Source organism: Babesia bigemina, assembly GCF_000981445.1.
Source record: "Babesia bigemina genome assembly Bbig001, chromosome : I".
Lineage (NCBI taxonomy): Eukaryota > Apicomplexa > Aconoidasida > Piroplasmida > Babesiidae > Babesia > Babesia bigemina.
In genome coordinates, this window is record NC_027216.1 from 896,006 (window position 1) to 917,477 (window position 21,472).

The window sequence follows — 21,472 nt, forward strand, 5'->3', positions numbered from 1 at the left end:
CACATTCACTCATATAACGTCCATAATTCGGTATAGATTAAGAATCCAGCCGTTATAACTAGGAATCCGGCACAACGAACCACATTGGCGCCGTCGTGAGGCGCTGTGGACGGTGCCGCAGCTGCCAGTCAAAATGGGAGGAAGCAAGCACCGGCACAGCAAGGACAAACTGTACCTTTTGCACACCGAGCTTGAGAGCTCCTTGGACCCCAAGCTACGAGCGAGAGCGGGAGAGCTGCTGTCACTGGACGCTTGCTCCTTGAGCCTCCAGCCGTTCAGCAAACCGGTTTGCTCGCCTCAAGGACACGTGTTCGACGACTCTAACATACGCGAATATATCACCCTGCATGGGAGCAACCCGGTGAACGGCGAACCGCTGCAGATCAACCAACTCGTGGAGCTCCATTTCACCAGGGATGAGAACAACGAGCTGCAATGCCCACTCTCCTTCAAAAGGTTCACCCCGAGCTCGCACGTAGTTGCGGTGCTCGCTTCGGGCTACGTCTATGGGCACGCCGCCCTCAAGGACATCGCGAAGAAGCAGAAGGATGGGACCATGAGCGACCCTATGACCGGTGAGTTCGGTGCGCTACAAATTAGACATGTTCGCGTCAGGGGTGCCGTTCACCAAGGCGGACGTTGTCACGCTGCAGGACCCACACAACACCGAGTGGCGCAAGATAGCCAACTTCAAACATATCGCAACCACCTTCGCCAGAAGCGGCGACGCCAAGGGCGAAATCAGGGGTAACGCACTATATCGCAGCACCATAGACAAGTTCGACGGCGCAACTGATCTCGTGGAGAACCACGCGAAGATATTCAATGCAGCGAACAAGGATGACCTGGCGGATCGACCGAAGCACGCCAGGTTCACCACCAGCGGACAGGCAAGCAGCTTCACATGCACTGCCATCAACGCGTCATACGCCACGCAGTATAGGCCGATGACGGTCTTCGAGGTCAGAGAGCCGTTATACGCCATGGTCAAAAAGCAAAAGCTGAAGGCGTACGTCAAACTCGTCACCAGCGACGGGGACCTCAACTTTGTGCTCCACGCAGACCGCGTGCCCATGACGTGTGACAATTTCCTGCAGCACTGCGAAGACGGCTACTACAACAACACCATATTCCACCGCTGCATACCCAACTTCATAATACAGGGCGGCGACCCCACGGGCACGGGAGGGGGAGGCGAGAGTGCCTTCCACACCAGGGCAAAGCGCAACAACCCGAATGAGGAGGTGCCCAAGTACTTCAAAGACGAGTTCGACAACACGCTCTTCCACCTGGGCGCCGGGGTGCTGTCCATGGCCAACAAGGGAAAACACACCAACGGCTCGCAGTTCTTCATCACATTCAACACCTGCGACCACCTCGACCACAGGCACACGGTATTCGGAAAGCTCGTGGGGGGCATGGACGTGCTCAAAAAGTGGGTCAACCTGAAGGTGGATGACGACGAGCGGCCAAAGCAGCCGCCGAAAATCATCAAGGCCGTAATATGCTCAAACCCGTTTGACACCGTGGCGCAGCAGCTGAGGGAGGAGGAGCAACGCGAGGCCACCAACAAAAAGAGGAGGCTGTCCAGCACAACACGGAACTGGATAATCAACCCGCAGCTGCAACTGCAGAGCGCCGGGGCAACTGAAAACAAGCAGGTGGGTCACCTGCTAGACAAAAAGTTGAAGGTCGACAAAAAGGGTGCACACGGCTGACTTGGGTCACCACACCCACACAAACATGTAGAGTATATAGCATTACTTCTTTAAGCGTGTTAAACCACACTGTTGGCCTTGCAGCCGTTGTTGCCGCCCTGCAGCAACCGGGACGTGCGTTAAACCTTTTGCCGCAGGACATTGAATAAGGCGTCATGGATCGGGTGCTGCACGCTGTACTCGCCATAATGTGCCGAATTGGGTGTACGGGACGCACACCACCGTGGCTGGCACTTGGGGTGGGAGTCGGCGCAGCCCTCACACCGGCTTACCAGCGGCGTTTTCTCGCGCCCTCCGCTTAGTGCGTCCGTCAGTCTCCTCGCAGACCCGAATGTGCTGTGACAGCGCGCACATGTTTTGAATGATCGCCGGCAGCGAGTAGAAAAATGACATGCCGCATTTCATGAACAGAAGCGGGTCGAGAACGGCGTCCGGCACGCCGGCCACATGCATCTCGAGGGAGGTGGGGAATCCCACGTCCAACTTCCCGTGACTTTGCAGATGCGTCACCACCTCTCGAGGCAGACGGTCCCAGGTGCCAGCTCGGGAGACGAACTCCTTATAGAGCGAGGAACGCGAGGTGTGGGACGCCGGCTTGGTCGGCTCAGTCTTACACGGTCGTTCAACAGTGGACGACTTGCGGCTCCAAAACTTGAATGCCACCATGTGCCAGTTGTAGACAAACGTGTGGCTGGTGGTGCGCAGGCGGTAGCCATCCTGCTCTGCCAGGGTCAACAGGTTAGTCCCACGTGAACCTTCACGATCGCCGTATATGCCGCGACGGTAAAACAGCCTCCGCAACATATCAACGTCAAGCGGCATCCTGCAGAACAGAGAAGAGGTCGCCTCGTCGAAAAACCGGCTCTTGTTGTTCAGACTAATGCTCATGAAGGGCATCATCCCCTTCTTGAACACGTTGTTGAACTCTTCCACCACAATGGGATAGTGTTTGTTGGACACCGCCGTCTCGTAGAGTTTGCATAGGGCCTCGAGGTAGTCATTGAAGGCACGCAGTCGCTGCCTGCGTCGATCGACGCACAGGTTCAGAATGCGGCTGCCGCTCTCGGAGTAGGGCGAGAGCTCGGCGTTTGTCATCACGATAGAGCTCAGCTCGCGCAGCGCCTTCGCAGGGATGTCCGCAGTGTTGGGCACACAGCGCCCGTCGCGCAAGGACGCCTTCGGGTAGGTGCCTCCCACCTCGCAGAGGGCGGGGATGGTCACGTAGCTGGCACAACCTTCACCCTTGGGGGTCTTACTGGCGTCGGGGTCCACGAAACTGTACCCAATGGCGGGGTAAAGGTCGGACACCAGGAGACGTCGGAGCTCGAACAAACGGTTTATCACGGAAGGGTCGAATTCCTCCAACATGCGGTCCTCGCAAAACTCGCAGAATATGACCGATATGCCATTGTTCAAACTCCAACCGGAACACGTTGTGCACTCAGCACTCACCGCATTCTTAATCGCGAAGACGCTCGAGATGGCATCCTCCAGGCGGTTCTGGAGGGTTACCTGCCGATTGTGGTATTTTTTGAGGCGGGGATCCTGCGTGTTGCCGTCACGCTCGCCTAAGGTACCCACGCAACTCAGCTGCGGAACGCCGTCAGCGCCCACTATCACGGTGGACATGATCTCCATGGCGTCCTGGGTGTACGACTTGTACTCCGCCGACGCACGCTCTGACGCGGCGCCCAAATCCCCTCCATCCAACGTGAGTTGAGATGAATTGTGACCTTGAGGAAGCGCGCAATAATAATTGCCGTATATGGATTTGGGGTCGTAGGTGCCGGGTAGGTAGGAATCGTCCTCAGCGGTTTCCCCACCATCTACGCCACTGTCACCGTCGCATGGACCCTCAGACGCATCCTCATCATCGTCACCGTCATAGGTCATGGTGCGGTCATCGTCAAGAGCATCGACAGTCGCCTCCTCCACATTCTTAGCCACGACGTCGGCATTATCGTTGCATGCAGGTTGCAACGCGCCCTCTGTAGCTGGTGCTGGTGCTTCTGCGGCCTTATTTAGATCTTCACAAGTGGCACCTATTGACAAACTGTTTGCGTTGTCTTCACGTGAGGCAGTGTCCTCGTTGGCGGGCCCCGGTTGGTCGGGGGCGTCAACCTCCATCGCCATATAATCGGTAGCAGCTTGGGTGTCGCAGTTGAGCGACCCATCTGTGCAATCGTCAATCGAAAAGCCCTCCGCTGCCACGTTGTAGGCAGGAGCGCCGATGTTGTCCTCTGTGAACCTCTGCAGAGCCGATTCGTAGGCGTTATAGGAACCGTTACAGGACCACTCGTACGACAAATGCGCGTCGTTGATCACGCCAAAAACTATCACCCCACGCTCTATTTTGTAGGAAGAGTCCATATAAATGGGCACATGGCGGCCCCAACGTGACGTGGAGTCATGAACGGAACCCTCGTCGACGCCCGATGAGCGGCCACTATCCGATCGAAAGAGCTTTGCGTCATCGGGGCGCACGCGAGGCCGCAGGATGTCGTCGGTGGTTATCACGGCGTCCAGGTGCTCCAGTGTCACCGAATCCTCACTCTCAGAAAAGGAATCCTCCTCCTCGCTCTCCGTGCATGAGGACGACGTGCCCGAGCTCTCGCCAGCGCGGATGCGACGAGGGCGGTTCGGAGTGGCTACGCGCTCCCGCTTATCGAACACGCCGAAGAAGAAGTTCCACTGCTTCAGATATTGCGGATCGAGGCGCGCGTAGGCGGGGATTTCGGGATACGCGTACTGGCGGATGCCAGGGCACGCAGCCAACTTCAGCACCCTCACATCCTCGCAATCGGCGAAACCCACCGAATTTACCATGTCCTCCAGCGGCTTGAAACATGGCTGCCGCCAGCCGATCAGCGGAAACGGCGGATACGACAGCTGAGCGGACAGCATCTCCTCGAACAGCGACCGCAAACGCGAACGGTACTCGCTGCCGCGGACCTCGTAGCGCGACTCCGATACGAGGAACTCGTAGAGCATCGGCAAAACCGCGGACGCCACCATTTTCTACAGGAGAACGGATAGCCACTGGCACAGCTTCAAGGCGGGTGTGTGCCCATGAAACGGGCGCAGCGCAGCCGCATATAAGAAAAGATGTGCATTAAATAAAAGAGTTTAGTGAAGAAGGGGTGACGGAGGTCGTAGGAGGCAAGTCGTCGTCGGACTTTATCGTATCGGCCAGGCCCACCAGGTCGCCGGGCGCCTGATTGACCCTCAGCAGGCCCCAGAGCTGCACGAAGGCATGGTTCAGGTACTCCTCGCTCACGCCAAACTTGCATGTGTTCTGCAACACGTGAACGAAGCGCTCGACGCCCCTCAGCATCTGGTAGTACTCGGCGTGCTCCGTGAGCAGAACCAGGCTCTGCGGGGTCACGGAGCCGTTGAACTGGATGGGGCCGGGGTTGCTGAACAGGTCATCGAACAGCCACTTCTTACGGGCCATCGTGAGCTTTTTGAACGCCTTGCTCTTCAGACTAACCGTCGAGCTGGGAATAATGGGCAGCTCACCCTTCTTGTACGAGTTCAGCGACAGCGCTGTCAAAATGTTAGGCTCGACCTTCATCAGGCTGGTCAGCGGGACGGCGAACAGCTTCCAGTCCTTGACCGTGCCGCACAGGCCGCGGATAGAGCAGCAAACGCCAGTCAAACGGCTCTCCACGGAGATGGCAGCCAGGTGACCGTAGGCGAACGCAAGGCTGCAGTCGAACTCGGACGGCATGCAGCACCGCCCCTGGTAACCGAAGTAATGCGTGACAGCGGCGTAGTTGCCGCGGTACTCGCCCTTCGCTTTGCGCACGTTCAGCTCTTCCTTCACCATCTTCGCCAACATAATCTCAATGTCCAGGCGCTCCAACGCCACCTCGGTGTCGAAGTTCAGCAACTCGCTGCGAATGTACGTTGGCAGCGACGTGAACACGCCAAGGCTCCACGGGGTCATCTTGTGCACCCACTCGTTGCCATTGTCATTACCCTTGCTGTAGTTCAAGAAGCTGTCAACGGCCTCGCGGCGCTTGCCAGCAGCGGTGGCCTCCATCAGCACCGCGCGCAGCTCCGTGAGCATGGATTTGGTGTTGGGGAGGTGCAAAACCAAATGATCGGGGATCAGCACCGTACCGTAGTTCTTTCCCATCACGGCACGCTTGCACACGGCGTCGGCAATGTCACGCACAACGTCGAACAGGGTCTTGTCGGCTGAGCCATACTCCTCAGCAATGATGATAAAGTTGGGGTGGGTTTGCAGCGCGCATTCCAGCACTTCCAAACTGGGGTAGCGACCCAGAATCTTTACAAAATGCCAATATTTCGGCATGCTAACGGCGTCTGTCAGAACGTTCCCGACCAGAGCGGCGTACAATTGCGCGTTGGAGTCAAATCCAACGCAGCTCTCAATTAGCGGGCCCGCCAGGCCATTTGAGCCTGCGACGGGTACACCGACAACGCAAATATTGCTATTCTTGCTCAAGAAATACTCGGTCAACAGGGCGGCCTGCGTCATCGCAGATTCGTCGCCCAGTATCACCAGGCCATCCAGGCCCAGAGACGTGCAGGTCTTCAGCGCCAAACCCCAATTTTCGGGGTCGTGGAAGTAGTGCACGCGAGAACGGTGGACCAACTCGAGTCCACCTTGGTTGCGGAAGAGATCGAAGTCGCCAGCCGACAGCTCAATGTAGTCACCCTCGACCAAACCGCGCGCGCCATTGAAGGCCACGCAGCTGCTGCCGCGAAGAGCCAGGCGCTCATAGAGACCCCATATTACGTTCAACACGCCGGGCGCCTGCTTGGTCAGGACAACCACGCCGACTTTCATGGGGACGTTCACATCCTCCTGGTTCAGCTCCACCTCCGGGTACTGGCTCACAACCTCGTACAGGTTGAAGTGGCAGCGACGGATCATGTACGGGTAGTTGAGCGCCACCTGGTTGCGCGTGTAGGGGTCGTTGCTCAGAACCTGCTTGAACATCTTCATGCGCGCACGCTTGTCGCTGCACAGCGTCGGGATCGGAGGCCGCACACCCAAGCGGTTGCGCTGAAGCGGACTCATGCAGTCGATGTGGCGCTGCAGGAGGAAACGGGACTTTGAGTCAGCGGCGGACTTGGGCTTGCCCACCAGGTCCTCCACAGTGGGGTCGGCAATGCAGAAGCACCGCTCGCTGTCGCTGTCAAAGAGCTGAATCGGGCCGGGAGACCGATAGAGATCCTCGTACGCCCAAGTGTCACGCACCTTTTCGAATACCTTGAAAAGGTTGCCGTCGAGGTTGAGCAGGGTCTTGCGAATCGCCGGCACGCGGCGACCTCCCAGGTCGATCATCTGCATGAGGTGCAAAAACGGTACACCCAGCGGCGTCCAATCGGATATAGGGGACTTGAGGTCCCTAATGACGGACATGTAGCCGTTGCGTTGGGCGTTGATGAGCACACCGGCGTTGTAACCCAGGGAGTAGCAGTACGCGCCGTCGAAGTCCGACGGCATGGCACAGCGGCCTTCGTAGCCGAAGTAGTGGGTCATGAAGGTCAAAGAGGCCAAGTGCTCCAGCTTACGCTGCGCGATCCTCGCTTCCACCAGCATCAGCAGCAGACGCTCAGTGGCTATCTTGGCCAGCATCACGTAGCCCGTGGCTTCACGGTCCATCAGCAGCTGCTCGCGGATGTTGTCCGGCAGCGCTTCCCAGGTGGCGCGGCTCTTAGTCAGCCTCTCAGGCGCGAGGTGGGTGACAGGGCCCTCCGATTTTAGGATGATCTCGTTCAACTCGGTGATCAGAACGTTGATCTCGGGGATGAACTCGATGAGGCCCTCGGGAATCAGCACCACGCCGTACGGCTTGCCCATGTGGTAACGCTTTTCCATCAGGTTCACGATGTCGTCGACGATGGAGGAAAGAGACTGCTGCTTTCGGCGGACCTCCTCCCCAATCAGAACTACGTTCGGGTGCGTCTGCATACCGCACTCCAAGGCCAAATGGGACGCGGAACGACCCATGACGCGAATGAAATGGTAAGTGTACTGAGTGCTGCTGGCGTCGGTGCACAGGTTGCCAATGAGCTCGGAGTACGTGCGCGCAGCGGTGTCGAACCCGAAGCTCACCTCGATGTTGTGCGATTGCACGTCGCCGTCCACAGTTTTCGGGACGCCGACCACGCAGCAGGGCTTGCGCAGCACCGGGTGACCGTCATCGATGTCAGCAGACTGGCGCCACGCGAAGTGGTTGGCGAGCAGCGCGGCGTTGCTGTTCGAGCCGTCACCACCTACGATAATCAAACCGTCCAAATCCAGGTCGTTGACGGCCTCGACGGCACGGTCGAGGTCAGCCATGCCGGTCACCTTGCCGCGACCGGACAGCAGCATGTTGAAACCACCCATGTTGCGGAACTTTTCCATCAAGTCATAAGAAACGATCTCGTGCTGGCGATTCAGAAAACCGTCCAGACCGCCATGGAACCCTATAAGTTGGGACTGCGTGTTGCGCAGGTACAAATAGTCGAAGACACCGGCGATAACGTTATGGCCACCGGGGGCGGGGCCGCCACTCAGAACCATACCGATTTTCATGGTAGGGTGGGTACTCGTGGCGGAACATAGCACCTGGGGCTGCACCGAAACCATTTTGTTACCGGCAATGTGCCCCAGAACACCAGACAACTCCTCAAAGTCACGCAAATCCTCACCGCTGCTCTCGTGCTCCTCCAACAGGTGAAAATCGAATTGCAACAGTTTCGGCAACTCGATATCACGGTTCGTGTACTGCCACTGACAGCAGCTCTTGGACGTGTAGCACGAATTGATGCGCTTCAGCTCATCCCCTGGAAACGCATGACACCACGGCGCTGGCAACCAACCCTCTGACAGCTCGTTCCCCACATTGCACGCAAAGTCCACTGTGTTGTGTTGCTTCATCGGCGCCGACTGCATGCCGCCCCGGCTGTTGGCGGAGCGGCGGATCGCAGTCGCCCTCGGGGTGATGTGGAAGCGGCTGCGGCGCCTCTCCACGGCATCGTCCCTATTGGTATATTGCATGCATTCTACCGAAGCAACATTTTTCGGGCTCGCGCACCCGCTCTCAAGGCCAAGCACATCAGGAGCATCGCTGGAAAACAGACGCGACCTTGAGTGGCCCACTGCGCAAGAATTAGACGAGACAACTCGCAAATGTCGGCCACACCCATACACAACAAAATACCTCACAGCACGCTCGACGTACAACGTCACACACCGCAAAAGTCACCGCAGGCAAGAAAAGGGCGCCGCGAACTAAACGAAAGAGTTGACCAGCAACATACCTGAGCTGCCGAATAGCCTCTCCTGCGACATTTTGTCAGCTGGAATGCTAAAAAGGCCGATAATTGATACTAAAGGCTGAGGTGCACAGTCGACTAGGTACCGCCGGTATTTTTGCCGGGGTGCGTGAAGAGGACAATACGACAGGGAGGCACACGGCGGCACAAAAACGGAGAATGGCAGTCTACGTGTCCCGTCCGGTACTCCGTATCATGTTTTAAATTTTAGGTTGCAAAAATTCGTGTGGGAGCGGGTAGACGCTGTGGGCGGACCATCCAACGGCCCAACTCATGCTCAGACAACCGCTTGACATTCGTGCCGGGTGCCGGCTGCGGCAGTTGCAGCTTCACTGCCGTCAACGTCGCCAGCGATTGCGGGGCATATAAATTTTGACGCAATCACTGCGAAGGGCGCAGAATGCGACTATTGCCCGGCTGAAGTAGTATAGCGCAGAACACACACACACGTGACCCAAAGGCTACCGTACAACTCGTACGCCGAGCACGAACTTGCCGTTTCCTAACAAAAATAGTAGTTATAATAGTAGTTATCGCACCATACCCGTAATCCGCGTACCGTCCGAGCAGCGCTGGGAAGATACGCATGATGTCTGAAGCGCTAGCAGTTAAAGTTTCAGATGAAATGAGTCAAAAAATGGATGAAAAGCCCATGTTCGTAATAGTGGGTCCATCGGGTGTCGGGAAGACAACGCTATACAAGATGCTGCTCAAGGAATTCGAGCACCTGTTCGAGCTCAGCATCAGCTATACCACTCGACCCATTCGAAAAAATGAAACTAACGGAATCCACTACCACTTCGTCACCGAGGAGGCGTTCAACGAGATGAAGGACGCAGATGAGTTCCTCGAGTGCACGTCGTACGTGGGCAACCAGTACGGCACCGCAGTACGCGAAATCAAGCGCATACAAGGGTCCAACAAGGTCCCCCTCCTGGAAATCGAAATCGATGGTTTCGGCAAGGTCAGGCGTAAGGGGTTGCCTTTGCGCAGCGTGTTCGTGACGACGAGTGACGTGGAGAGCCTCAGAAACAGACTCATAAGCCGTGGAGGCCACAACATCACCGATATGGATAAGCGCTTGAAAAGGGCTATGGAGGAGATGAAAGAGGCCAACGACGCTTCGTTCGACGTCATACTGGTGAACGACGATCTAAATGTTGCCTATGCGCAACTCAGAGATCACGTGTTGAAGTGGTACGGGCTACCCAACACCGACAAAAAACAAGATGAACCAAGCGGGCAGAGCTAACGCTTTGAAATCTTAAACAAGAGCATTTACCCAAACAAGCTTTTGTATTTGGGTGACAAATGAGTTCGAAGTGGTCAATGGAATCATATTCGACCATGGAATCACAGTTGTCCAAACGACATGCAACGTCCTATTCGGGCAGAGTGAGCTCACTACATGGCGCTACATGTGTCCGCCATCTCCAGTGTGGACGTCTGAGTGCGGGGTGAGGGATCCATAGCGGTCAGCACGCAGCTGCAAACACATGTGTGAAGGGCTATGGATACCTACATTGGCGTGCTGCTGGTTCAGCATACCGCGCAGCATCGAAAGCGCGCCGTAGAGCGCACCTACAGTTAATACCGACGCGACTACCGCGCCGATGTTGCGGAAGTGACTCAAGGAGCTGTTTTTGTAACGCTCAAAATCGGCCTCGCGGGCCGCCATGTCCTCGAGGGTGAGTTCCAACGCTGTGTTAGAGAACATCGATCTGAATGCCAGTAATTAAGCCCCAAACGTTTACACATACCGCTTGTCCAGCAGCGAATCGCTGCCCGCAAATGGCTCCTCATGCTTCATCCTGGCGCACAGCGTAGTCAGACCGCGCCGGCTGCCCTTCCAGCCAGACGAAACTGTAGAATCCTGGTCCCTAGCAGACGAACCCCATGCTGTGCTAGTTTTGGGCAGCACGGGGTACGGACTCCAGAGCGCAGGAGCCAGGAAGGCGCGCCTTCCGGCAGCGCGAGCACTGCACTCAGAATAGAGAAATGCCCACGATAAAACCCAGCCTAACCACTGGCGCATCTTCTATAGGTGCTGTACCAACATTAGTCTGCAACTATAGCCGCGGTACGACCGCACATATTGGTGCGTGCCCTCGACGTGCAACGCTGGCGTCGGCCGAACACACCGCGACAGCACAGTTCGAACTATGCTAGGGAGAATCACAAATATAAAACTGTTTAGACGTCTGCAGCGATTTGATAAGCGCAGTGGATTTTTCACAATAGGAGGGCCCACCCTGCTCGTTCTGTTCACCGTCCTCGTCGCTGGGACCGTGATCGTAGACAAGCAACTGGAGTGCAAATTTGCGCGTGCAAGCAGCCTCTCCAAGCGAGAACTCACTCTCAGAGAGGAGCACGATGAAATGCTGAAGATGCTCTCCGCCGTTACGCCAACGGACCAACTAGACAACTCAGTTCCCTTGCCGAAGATCGAGGAGTAAAATGGATCAGTGGTACCAGCAGATACGTATAACGCACTTGGACGTGCCGGAGGAACAGGCGAAATTCCGGGCGTTCGCAGGTCGGTTCGGAAGCTGCGAAGATGATACCGCCCGCAGGGACAGTGGAAGATGTTGTGAACGGCAAAACCGACGACACCATCAACGCGTGGAGAGGGAAGAATGTTATCGGTGGGATCGGTATGCAGGAGATGAGGCATGGCGCTGCAGGCATCACGGCGAATCGCAATATGGCAGTGGGAGAGGTCGTAGACAACCATGCCATCTCCCGCATAGTTGTCCTCCCAGAAAACTCGAAAATCGCAACGCAATATATAGTCAACAACGCTCTGAGGCTGTGCAGGACCGTCATGTGTAGGTGGCGTTTAAGGGCGCCTCACAAAAACGCAGGCGAAAACATGCACCTGAGGACGGTTGAAAACGAAGCTGTGGTAATCATAGCGGGGTCGATGGTAATGATTTCCATGCGTCGTCATCAATGGCTGTCAGGGCTCAGCAGTTCCGTATCTGCAGTGGCTGCTAATCAAGGGTGTCAGGGTCATGCTGTATCTGCCGCCAACAGAGGTGGGTCATCGCGCACTCCGAAGCTGCGGATCTTAGTGGCAACGGGCAACATAGAACTGCAGAACGGCGATAATGAGAAATATGTGGAAGAGCACGACTACAAGCACGGCCTTTTCAACCATCCGCAGTTCAAATCGATCTCAGCAAATGGTTTGTTAGTAGCAATAAGCGCGACACGGCATGCAGTCATCATCAGGCGCAAGCCTGTTGCAGTCATAGCCGAGGATGTACTCACACTGACGGGTGGGATGGGGGCCAGTTCAATCACGGTGCTGCCTGACGCCGTGAAGGACTTTAAGGCGGCGGAAGTACAAGTGAGTAGACAGTCGCTGCTCGCCGCCGGAATAGGCTGCCGCATAGTGTGGCACCAGCCCCTCGAACAGGTAGACCCGTGCGAGGCAAAATGCCTCTTTGAGAAAAGCAGCTCGCTGGAATTTTTCAACTTTGACACGACGCTGCAGTCCCACGGCAGCGACGGACTCGTGCAGCATGCCCTGCTGGAAACGGTCAAAAGGGCCACACATAATACGATTTATGTCGAACGGTGACATAGTTAACGATAGACTCGTACGACAACGCGCAGGCGCGCTTCACACGGAAGCCGCGCGACGCGACGCGGCGTACCTATGGGGGTTTCCAAGCGGCCGAGAAACGGCTCCGCCCGCTCGTGTGATGGTGTGATTAGAAATGATCGTACTGGAACATATAAGCACGCTTCTATGCTCCGCCGACGCGGAAGCTCGTCGCAGAGCGTATGTGCGCAGCCTTCAAAAGTACAATGACGCCTCAGGAACGAGTATCTGGTCAAATGGCAGCAGAGCGTCGAGGCGTGGCAGGAAGCCCACGCTTTGATCGCCGGAAACTACCCGGTGGAGGTGAGACGCCGCGATCGACGGAAATAGACACACGCAGGCAAAACTCATCGGGGCGCAGACGCTGCGCACTAAACTGATGTATGACTTCTATCAGCTTCCTGCAGAGTCAGTGGAGCAGTTGTGCGAAATACTGATGTCTTACCTTGCCGACCCCAACCTTCCGTAAGTACAGCTAGCGGAAGCGACATGCAAACGCAGGCGAAACATATCAACAACGCTTTGCCTCGCAGTGTGCGACCTCGCTACGCAGGCCGCAGAAGTGTGGGCATCGCCACTCGAGTACTTCATCGCATGTTACAGCAGGGGTGCGCTGCCCGTCAGGACGCTCCTGCTGCTCATACAGTTCCTGGCGGAAGAGGCCGCAAACACGAGGGTCGTAGTCCCCCCAGATGTCAGAAACAGAGTTAAGCAGAATCTGAAACGCGACTATTCAAATTTGCTCGAATTCCTGGTCAATCTCAGGGCCTCGGGCAACGACGTCGAAATAACCAGCGCCATTTTCAGGTGTTGGCACAGCTGGAGGAGGCTCGACAACTTCGCAGCGAACGGGCAAGCATGCAACATGTTCATCAACGACTGCCTGCTGGTGGTGAGCAGGCCAAACGCGCGCGGCGAGCATGGGATCGATGACGAGACTTACGAAGCAGCCATGGATTGCATGATTGACTGTCTCTACGAGGTGGCGGACCTCACCCAGCAGATCAAGGAGAAAGCGGAGGCCTCAAGCACAGATGTCGAATACTTCAAGCAGGCAAAAAACGACCTGCAGCATGTGGTGCGCGCGGCGTTCGACCTCTGTGTCACGGACGAGTTCAACGGCTTCCTTGTGGAGGCATTCAGAACGAACGACCGGATGATGTTAGGATGTTTCTCAAACCTGGTGATTGCGCTCATCTACGCGCTCGATTTGAAGCTCATTGATGAGCACCCGCAGGTCAGCAGGTTGCTGAACCTGGTGACCCGATTCATCGAATTGCCGTACTGCATCGTATTCCCCCGGTTAAGCACTGACGACGAACCCAACACGATCAACTGCTTCTCCAAGCACTACAACCGTCTGGCGGTACGTATCCAAGCCCTCCAGCTGCTAGCCAACTGTGACCCGGCGGAGTTTTGTTCCATTGACGAAGAAGTTGTCGCTTACACAAAGAGGAGCGTGTCCGTGTTGCTGAGCGTCCTGCAAGGGGAATCGCCGAACTGCCAAACTGCGAGGGACGTGGGAAAACAGCTGCTGGAAATCGTTATATTTGTTGCGACTAGGCCTGGGTGCGTGGGGAAGGCTGACAACGTGGAGTATGAGAACTACGTAGCGGAGGTCTACGATGTCATTCCCTACCTAACCAGGTTGCTGCAAACCGACGAGGTTTTCGAAACGGTAAAGGAGCACACGGTGGACAACGGGAACTTCGCTGCATCGCATTACGGCCTGGAATCGTGCTTCAGGGCGCTGGGGGCGACCATCTCGGCGCTCGACATGAAAAGTGCCTCTCAGAAGAACGTGGCGGCAATAGCTTCGGTCATCGAGGGAGTAGACAAGCTGCTGCATGACCGCATGCCAACGGAACTCAGGGAGTGGTACTGCTGGGAGGCCGCCATACGTTTCCTGAAGAATGCGAGGCGCGTGATCATGCTCGACAAAACGGAGGTCCTTGCGCAAAAAGTGACGGGGCTGCTCTGCGGAGCCTACCTTGTGGCACTTGGCAGCAACACGCCGCTGGCGGCGCAGATCGAGGAATCGGTGGTTTCAAGCCTCTCGGAGGTGTGTTCACACTTGCGGTTGGGGAGGCTGCGCAACTGGGAGCCGATTTTGCAAAATCTCGGATTGTGCATCCAACGTGCGGAACAAGAGCAGACATTCGCTCTCATGCTCATAGAGGGGACGGGGAACGCCATCAGCGACCTGCCGCCGGAAACCGTCGCTGTTATCATTCAGCAGCTAAGCCATGCGTGGTTCCAGCAACTGGAGGCCGTCGCGCGGAACGAAGTTACATTGGACGCGGTAGAAGTAAGTAAGCTTACCACCAAAATTTCTACGCTCTTGAGGAGCATTAGAATGAAGAACATACTACACGCCCTCATCAAAGAAAAGATAGTGCCGCTCATGTGTCTGCTGCTCGAAAAATACCACCAGCAGCCCAACACTGTGGAGTGCATATGCAGGTGTCTCAAACACGCAGCCAAGAGCATAGGACGCGAATTTGCGCCGTTTGTGCATCAAGTAGTGCAGACCGTTGGAAAAGTGGCCAATGAGTGCATCTGGAGCACGTACCTCTACGTCGTAGAGTGGTTGTACTCCGTCTTGCCGCCCAACCAGCCGGAACAGGAGGAGGTGAAGCAGCTATACTCCGCGCTTACCAAGATCACGTTAGGCGTACTTGCCAAGAAGGACGTTCCAGATGAAATGCGCGAGGACCCAGAGCAGCTGATCGAGGACTTCTTCGGACTCCAAACCAGGTTCGTCAAAAACTCCCCGGAATGCTTCGACAGCGAAGCGGTATTCCGCGAGATTGCGGCGACGAGCATTGCATGCTTCAACATGCGCCAGCCTCACTGGATATTCGAGTTTTGGATCACACTGGTGGAGACGGAGGTTCTGCTCAAAAAGTTCGACAAAGTAGCGATGGATTACCTGCCGAAGTGCGTCGAGCAATCATTCCAGTTGCTCGGCAGCGGCTGCCGAGCGTCGGTGGAGCACTGCGTCGAGGACTTTATCGAGTCACTCGTGCGCCTTATTGGGAACGACGTGGCAGGTTGGCTCCAGATGGGTCTAGAGAAACTGCCTACGGCCGTGCTGCCGAACCCGCGCCAGAAGAACATCATGCTGCAGGCGCTCCTCTCCAAAACATCCCATAAGGCAGTCTACGAGTTGCACAAGCTGTGCTGCCAGGTGGTCATGCGGAACCGTACCAACTTAACTTGAGTTTTAATGTAGCACTAACGTACATGCCCACCACGTCGACAAAAAGCCGGACGCTGCGGACGCCATGGCCCAAATTGGAAATATCAAGCGACAAATTAGCCTATAAAGGAGTAAAAATCAAACTAAAATGTTTACTTATTGTGTTAGACTAAGCCTACACCGACGTCACGTCGTTTAGTAGTTGACACCCGGGTCTTCGCCACTGCATGCAGCGCGAAATGCCCTGGGCTGCGCAGCTCGCGGCTTCGCACTGTATGATATTGGCGTTTGTTCCCGAGAGGACGGCGACAGCTCGGGGGTGGTGGTGGGCGTGGCCATGATCTTGTCCAGGAGAGAGCGGCGCACGGAGTCCGCGGTGCCCTCGCCCTGCTCGTCCTCGTCGAGCCAACGAACGAGCTGGCCGGTCTCCCAGATGCCGTGACGGCTGACGCGGCAGCCCTCTCTGTCCGTCACATAGCACCCAGTACCATGCTGCAAGCCTAGATGCCAATTGCCCTTGTACTCTTTCCCGGTAGAGGTGCGGTACGTGCCGAAACCGTGAGGCACCGAGCCCTTCAGCGCTCCCTCGTACTCACGGCCGTCAGGCCACACAATGCGGCCGTCTACGAACTCTTCGCCGTTGTAGCGACCGGATATGCGGCGCCCGGAGGGACTTCTGTACTCCCTCAAAGTGCAATCAAACTCGCCCTGGCAGTCGTCCACAGACCAGCCGAGGTTTGCTGAACCGTCCATGTCTTCGTCCAGACTTGCAGTGTTGCCGATGCTATAGAGGTCGCCACAATGGACCACTCCACTGTTGGTCGACACGTTGAACACATCGCCGCCATGGCCGCGGCGCACCAGACGAGGATCGGAACCGACCTCAGAGACACCAGAGGCACTGACGGTTTTTGGCAGCGATTTACCGTAAAAATGCTCGCATCGCTTAGCAGCGCTGCTGGGCTCCTCTTCGCGCTGTTTCTCGTCGAAAAACAGGTAGTACTCCTCCTGGAAACTACTCGAACTTACGCTCTGAACTTGTCCCATTTATACGTACAACTACTCACACCTGTAAAAGGTGTATACAAACACACAGGGATCAGGTGCGTACGTGCCGGTTTCCGGCCGTAGTGAATGCAAACTCTGAGAGACGCACTCACCGTCCAGAGTGCGGCGCTCCTAACACACACAACACATCCAACGTCCGTATGCCGTTGGTAAGAGGTAATAATCAATGAATCTGCGCCTATGGGAGCCGACGGCGCGACCACAGGTGGCACCGAGGGGGGTCCGTCTTACGCGCGTTGGAGCCCGGGTCGTGATGGGGCGGCTGGAGGGAGAGGAGGGAAATGCCTCAGAAGCACATCATTCTACGGGGCCATCGTCGTGCCATTGTATTTTGTATCACAGTACTTCGTTGCCACGCGTCTGGACCCACCGTTAGCGAAGGTAGGTTTGCGGTCACAAGGCTGGGATTCTTGGGCGTGACTTACAGCACGGACGATTAGCAACGTCGACGACCGCCGCGCTGCCCACACTTCCCTGTTAGAATTCTGGTAAATTTTGGCGCCGGAATCTGACGTTTTTGCATAAACTAATCCATTGTAACCCCACCTCATCACGCACGCAGATGACGCTGCGCCCGGAAGTATCGGTTTACAACGTCTCTGACGGACGCCGCTCCGCGGCCACCGTCATGCCCAAGGTTTTCTCCGCGCCGCTCAGGCTCGACCTCGTGAGATCGGTACATACGAACATGTCCAAGAACAAGAGGCAGGCCTACGCCGTTAGCAAAATGTCTGGATACCAGACGTCTGCCAGGAGTTGGGGAACGGGTCGTGCCATGGCCCGTGTGCCCCGCGTCAAGGGTGGTGGTACGCACCGCGCTGGACAAGCCGCATACGCCAACTTCTGTAAGGCCGGTGGCATGTACGCCCCCACCCGCGTCTGGAGGAGGTGGCACCGCAAGGTCAACCTCAAGGAAAAGAGGCAGGCAATTGCCGCCGCCATTGCTGCTACTGCCGTCGCACCTATCGTCATGTCCAGGGGACACCGCATCGAAGCGCTACGCGAGGTGCCGATGGTGGTGGACGACTCCATCGAGCAGCTGAACAAGACCAAGGACGCCATCAAGTTCCTAGAGACCGTCGGCCTTGCTGCTGAGTTGGAGAGAGTTAGCAAGATCAAGGGACACGCCAGGGACGGCCGCAAGAAGAGGCCCGTGGGACCTCTCATTATTCTCAGGGCCTCTGCCGTGGAAGGCAGGAGGGCATTCAGGAACATTCCTGGCGTGGAGGTAGCATCCGTCGAGAGGCTCAACCTCCTCAAGCTTGCTCCCGCCGGAACTCTCGGCAGACTTTGCATCTGGAGCAAGTCCGCCTTCGAGGCCGTCGACGAGTACGTCAAGCTGATGCCGACCAGGCTCCTCAAAAACGCCGACATGTGCGCACTTGTCAACTCGACACCTGTGCAGCGCGTATTCAGGGCGCCCAGGAAGAGCATGAGGAGAGTCCTGATCAAGCGCGGATGCTCCACCAAGGTCATCAAGTTTGTGCGTGAATCGCTGCGCGCAAGCGGACTTGCCGACGTCAAGACCAAGGCTGCTAAGACCAAGGAAGAAATCAAACGCTGCAAGGCGAACTCCAAGGCTTTCATTAACGCCATCAGGGAGGCAATCTCGACCAAATCCCTCAGCGTTAGTGAGGAAGTTCAGGCGCTCCAGCAGCAGTAAATTCCACCAATAATGTTGAATAGTGGTACCTACATGGCGTGAGTATATGTGATGGTGTTTGGACTGGTATAGCGGCGCCTGGAGTTTGGTATTCCCCCTCCATTTTCTAGGACCTGGCTTGCGCGTACCAGGCGGGACCCTCGCCCGCTGCTATGGGCGAAGACAGCCGTGATTCTATACACAAACTTTAATAATATGAGTGATTAAGGGTGTATCGGTTTCACAGTCGAGTCGGGACGCTGAAATGAGGTCAATCGCAGCGCGGAGGATCGATCGTATGCTATCCGCCCAGCCCCTGCCACTCACGGCGGTGAATAAAATCTCACTCAAATACGCCACCGACAACGAATGTGCAACGTAAGATCGACTAAGAAACCTAGACAGTGTTGCAGATACTTCGCCAAGGAATTGCTGCCTCTCATGGCATATGGAAACAAGCATATCGAGTTTAACGCAGCAGCCGCTGAGTCCGGGGAGAAACAGTACTGCAGCGTTCTACTCAGTAAGTCCGTAGAATCGTTGTCGAATTGGCCGCAGGCTCAGGAAGCAACGTGACGCTGAACCTCAAGCTATACCGCTACCCCCTGCAGATCATGCAGCGAATTGTGGATGTAGCGGCGACACAGGAAGAATCTAGCAATTAACAGAACAGTAATGATTAGTCTGTATAATATCATGCAAGCTGCCACTTGAAGGTGTCCCATTTGGCTCAAAGCGCACTAAAGCACTCAGATGAGGCGACGTCCAATCATGTGCATGAATTCAGCGGTTCTCTCACTTTATATATCGAAGGTCTCCCAAAATGGACCAGGAATCTGAAAATGAGTCTGCTGTCCCCTCTGGGGACCACTTCGTCAGAGTTGCCCCTACGGCCCCTCCGAATACAATGCCGAAGGAGATGAGGGGTAAAAAAAAAATACGAAACCCGAATTGTTGTGTAGAAAAAAGGGCGAAGACTGTAATAGACAGACGTGCGCCCATCAACCCGCTAGAAAAGCTGGGTTTGATGTCCATGAAAACGAGTAACGTCCAGCGAGAAATAATAAAAGGAAGTGATCCCATGCTTGAGCGAAACCCGTTGGTTGGAAGGTTGCCGTTCATGCTCATCATAAATGCGACGCTCGTGCTGGTTTTCATATCGGAGTGAGTTATCAGCACGTACATGAGCACTTCGTTCAGGCTTGTGTTCAACAAACTCTCGTTCAATGGCAGGTGTATATCGAAGGTGCTTTACCCAACGGCGGAGGCGGGGAAAGATCCGATAATGCCGTACGCGGTAGAGCTTGGTTACGGGGCCTGTGAATACAACCTCAACACTAGTGCCGCAAACAGGTTCTTCTTCGGAAACGACGCAGCCGACAGTGGGTGGCCTGCGGAACGCGTAAACCCGGAATTGCTCCTGAAGGGTGATGCGGCTATCGACGCGCCAAACGAGCGAGTGTTCCAAATACTGGGAGGTTCAGACGCCAACATGGCGCGCAACTACAACGAATACTTCAGACTAATATGGAGCATGTTCATGCACAGCAGCTGGAAGCACCTGCTGTTCAACGTGTTCTGCCAAGTTCAGGCACTCTGGATTATAGAGCCGGTTTGTGCAACGCACTATGAAGACAATCCATGCAGGATTGGGGTTTTCTCAGAACCTTGACACTATTCATCGTTAGCGGGGTTGGAGGCAACCTGATGGCTGCGGTGCTGGACCCGTGTGGCACCACTGTCGGGTCCTCAGGAGCCATGTACGGACTATACGGAGCAATGATACCCTATTGCATAGGTAAGTGGTTGAGCCTGCTCGTGAGCAAAACGCAGAGTACTGGAACACCATACCTAGGCCCGTCTTCCTCATGTTCTACAACTTGGTCACGCTGGTTAGACGCTCAAAATGACGAATAACAGTTGCAGATCGTTGGATTTGTCATCGGGTTGTCGTCAAACGTTGACAACTACTGCCACATGGTAGCACAAAAAAAAGGACACTATATTAGGCGCAGGGTGGATGTCTATTCGGCATGTTGTGGGGATTCACGACAATCAAAAGCGTCTCCAGTTGCGATAAATGTACCCTGATTGAGCGATCACTGCTCTCACCGCTTATATCTTGGGCGTTGCCCAGGTCATGGAAAGCCAAACTCCGACTAACGATAGTCTTCAAAAGTGGGCACAATTCACGCGGTGGCATATGATATTCAGAGGACCGAGGCGAACGAAGACGAGAGGCTTTCAATGCGCACAAGATGGCAGTGGAAAGCGGGGTCAGCATGCATCGGATAGCACAGATCAAGAAGAAATTTGAGAGGAACGGAGCGCCTCCATGCCGTATGAGGCTTAGAGAGTGGTTCATCAGGCTAACCAGCCTGCTCACAATGGTGGGGAAGCTTCTCCTATATGCAAACCATTAATCTTACGCAGATATCTTTGGTGGTCCTGGCTTCACTCTTCCTGGTCAACCCTGCACTGTATTCCAAGTACAAGCCGCCGGGACAATATAAGTTCGGCGGCTGGCGTACGTGTGATTGCTGTTACGTCACAAACATACATCGACTTTTCAAGACGACGGATCATATAACGGAATCATACCGCAACTCAGATTTATTCTGGTGCTTCAACGACGTTGAAAACGCTAAACACTACTGCGGAGAAGACTACGGTGAGTTTACCACAGTGCCAGCGAAACATATTCAGCCGACAACGGCCCTTCGCAGAACGTCTTTGAATCCACAGAGGACGCCGCACTTGGCATATTAAGCACCGTACGCACTGCCATCAATTCCGTGTAATGTGCACTGATAGTTACACAATGGCATACACTCTCCAAACGTCCGAAAAACAACTGGAGGGGTGTAAACCCGCACGCAGTACAAAACTGATAGCATATGCAACTTTCATATATAAGCTCGTGGATACTA

General features: G+C 55.5%; 13 protein-coding genes across 13 annotated transcripts; 9 read left to right on the forward strand and 4 right to left on the reverse strand.

The window, feature by feature from the left end:
* Positions 1-133: 133 nt before the first annotated feature.
* Positions 134-1,718, forward strand: BBBOND_0103940 (Peptidyl-prolyl cis-trans isomerase 4, putative; the record flags this gene model as incomplete). Its single annotated transcript, XM_012910816.1, has 2 exons — positions 134-575; positions 616-1,718. The coding sequence occupies 2 exons, from the start codon at positions 134-136 to the stop codon at positions 1,716-1,718; spliced, it is 1,545 nt and encodes a 514-aa protein (XP_012766270.1).
* A 258-nt stretch (positions 1,719-1,976) lies between these two features.
* Positions 1,977-4,733, reverse strand: BBBOND_0103950 (hypothetical protein, conserved; the record flags this gene model as incomplete). Its single annotated transcript, XM_012910817.1, has 1 exon — positions 1,977-4,733. The coding sequence occupies one exon, from the start codon at positions 4,731-4,733 to the stop codon at positions 1,977-1,979; it is 2,757 nt and encodes a 918-aa protein (XP_012766271.1).
* A 97-nt stretch (positions 4,734-4,830) lies between these two features.
* BBBOND_0103960 (6-phosphofructokinase, putative) lies at positions 4,831-9,036 on the reverse strand (the record flags this gene model as incomplete). Its single annotated transcript, XM_012910818.1, has 2 exons — positions 4,831-8,843; positions 9,006-9,036. The coding sequence occupies 2 exons, from the start codon at positions 9,034-9,036 to the stop codon at positions 4,831-4,833; spliced, it is 4,044 nt and encodes a 1,347-aa protein (XP_012766272.1).
* Positions 9,037-9,609: 573 nt separating this feature from the next.
* BBBOND_0103970 (guanylate kinase, putative) lies at positions 9,610-10,272 on the forward strand (the record flags this gene model as incomplete). The annotated part of the gene is made up of 1 exon (XM_012910819.1): positions 9,610-10,272. One exon carries the CDS (start codon positions 9,610-9,612, stop codon positions 10,270-10,272), a length of 663 nt encoding a protein of 220 aa, XP_012766273.1.
* A 162-nt stretch (positions 10,273-10,434) lies between these two features.
* Positions 10,435-11,055, reverse strand: BBBOND_0103980 (hypothetical protein; the record flags this gene model as incomplete). The annotated part of the gene is made up of 3 exons (XM_012910820.1): positions 10,435-10,506; positions 10,543-10,741; positions 10,781-11,055. 3 exons carry the CDS (start codon positions 11,053-11,055, stop codon positions 10,435-10,437), a joined length of 546 nt encoding a protein of 181 aa, XP_012766274.1.
* Positions 11,056-11,182: 127 nt separating this feature from the next.
* Positions 11,183-11,476, forward strand: BBBOND_0103985 (hypothetical protein, conserved; the record flags this gene model as incomplete). Its single annotated transcript, XM_012910821.1, has 1 exon — positions 11,183-11,476. The coding sequence occupies one exon, from the start codon at positions 11,183-11,185 to the stop codon at positions 11,474-11,476; it is 294 nt and encodes a 97-aa protein (XP_012766275.1).
* A 101-nt stretch (positions 11,477-11,577) lies between these two features.
* BBBOND_0103990 (hypothetical protein, conserved) lies at positions 11,578-12,606 on the forward strand (the record flags this gene model as incomplete). The annotated part of the gene is made up of 1 exon (XM_012910822.1): positions 11,578-12,606. One exon carries the CDS (start codon positions 11,578-11,580, stop codon positions 12,604-12,606), a length of 1,029 nt encoding a protein of 342 aa, XP_012766276.1.
* A 139-nt stretch (positions 12,607-12,745) lies between these two features.
* BBBOND_0104000 (hypothetical protein, conserved) lies at positions 12,746-15,853 on the forward strand (the record flags this gene model as incomplete). Its single annotated transcript, XM_012910823.1, has 4 exons — positions 12,746-12,810; positions 12,849-12,933; positions 12,971-13,095; positions 13,132-15,853. The coding sequence occupies 4 exons, from the start codon at positions 12,746-12,748 to the stop codon at positions 15,851-15,853; spliced, it is 2,997 nt and encodes a 998-aa protein (XP_012766277.1).
* A 174-nt stretch (positions 15,854-16,027) lies between these two features.
* BBBOND_0104005 (hypothetical protein, conserved) lies at positions 16,028-16,879 on the reverse strand (the record flags this gene model as incomplete). The annotated part of the gene is made up of 1 exon (XM_012910824.1): positions 16,028-16,879. The coding sequence occupies one exon, from the start codon at positions 16,877-16,879 to the stop codon at positions 16,028-16,030; it is 852 nt and encodes a 283-aa protein (XP_012766278.1).
* On the forward strand, positions 16,679-16,963 carry BBBOND_0104010 (hypothetical protein; the record flags this gene model as incomplete). Its single annotated transcript, XM_012910825.1, has 1 exon — positions 16,679-16,963. One exon carries the CDS (start codon positions 16,679-16,681, stop codon positions 16,961-16,963), a length of 285 nt encoding a protein of 94 aa, XP_012766279.1.
* A 499-nt stretch (positions 16,964-17,462) lies between these two features.
* Positions 17,463-18,563, forward strand: BBBOND_0104020 (ribosomal protein RPL4A, putative; the record flags this gene model as incomplete). The annotated part of the gene is made up of 1 exon (XM_012910826.1): positions 17,463-18,563. The coding sequence occupies one exon, from the start codon at positions 17,463-17,465 to the stop codon at positions 18,561-18,563; it is 1,101 nt and encodes a 366-aa protein (XP_012766280.1).
* A 244-nt stretch (positions 18,564-18,807) lies between these two features.
* On the forward strand, positions 18,808-19,207 carry BBBOND_0104030 (hypothetical protein; the record flags this gene model as incomplete). The annotated part of the gene is made up of 3 exons (XM_012910827.1): positions 18,808-18,920; positions 18,956-19,065; positions 19,101-19,207. The coding sequence occupies 3 exons, from the start codon at positions 18,808-18,810 to the stop codon at positions 19,205-19,207; spliced, it is 330 nt and encodes a 109-aa protein (XP_012766281.1).
* Positions 19,208-19,365: 158 nt separating this feature from the next.
* On the forward strand, positions 19,366-21,343 carry BBBOND_0104040 (rhomboid 4, putative; the record flags this gene model as incomplete). The annotated part of the gene is made up of 9 exons (XM_012910828.1): positions 19,366-19,706; positions 19,743-20,154; positions 20,190-20,340; positions 20,376-20,434; positions 20,469-20,525; positions 20,558-20,720; positions 20,757-20,932; positions 20,976-21,213; positions 21,249-21,343. The coding sequence occupies 9 exons, from the start codon at positions 19,366-19,368 to the stop codon at positions 21,341-21,343; spliced, it is 1,692 nt and encodes a 563-aa protein (XP_012766282.1).
* Positions 21,344-21,472: the final 129 nt, after the last annotated feature.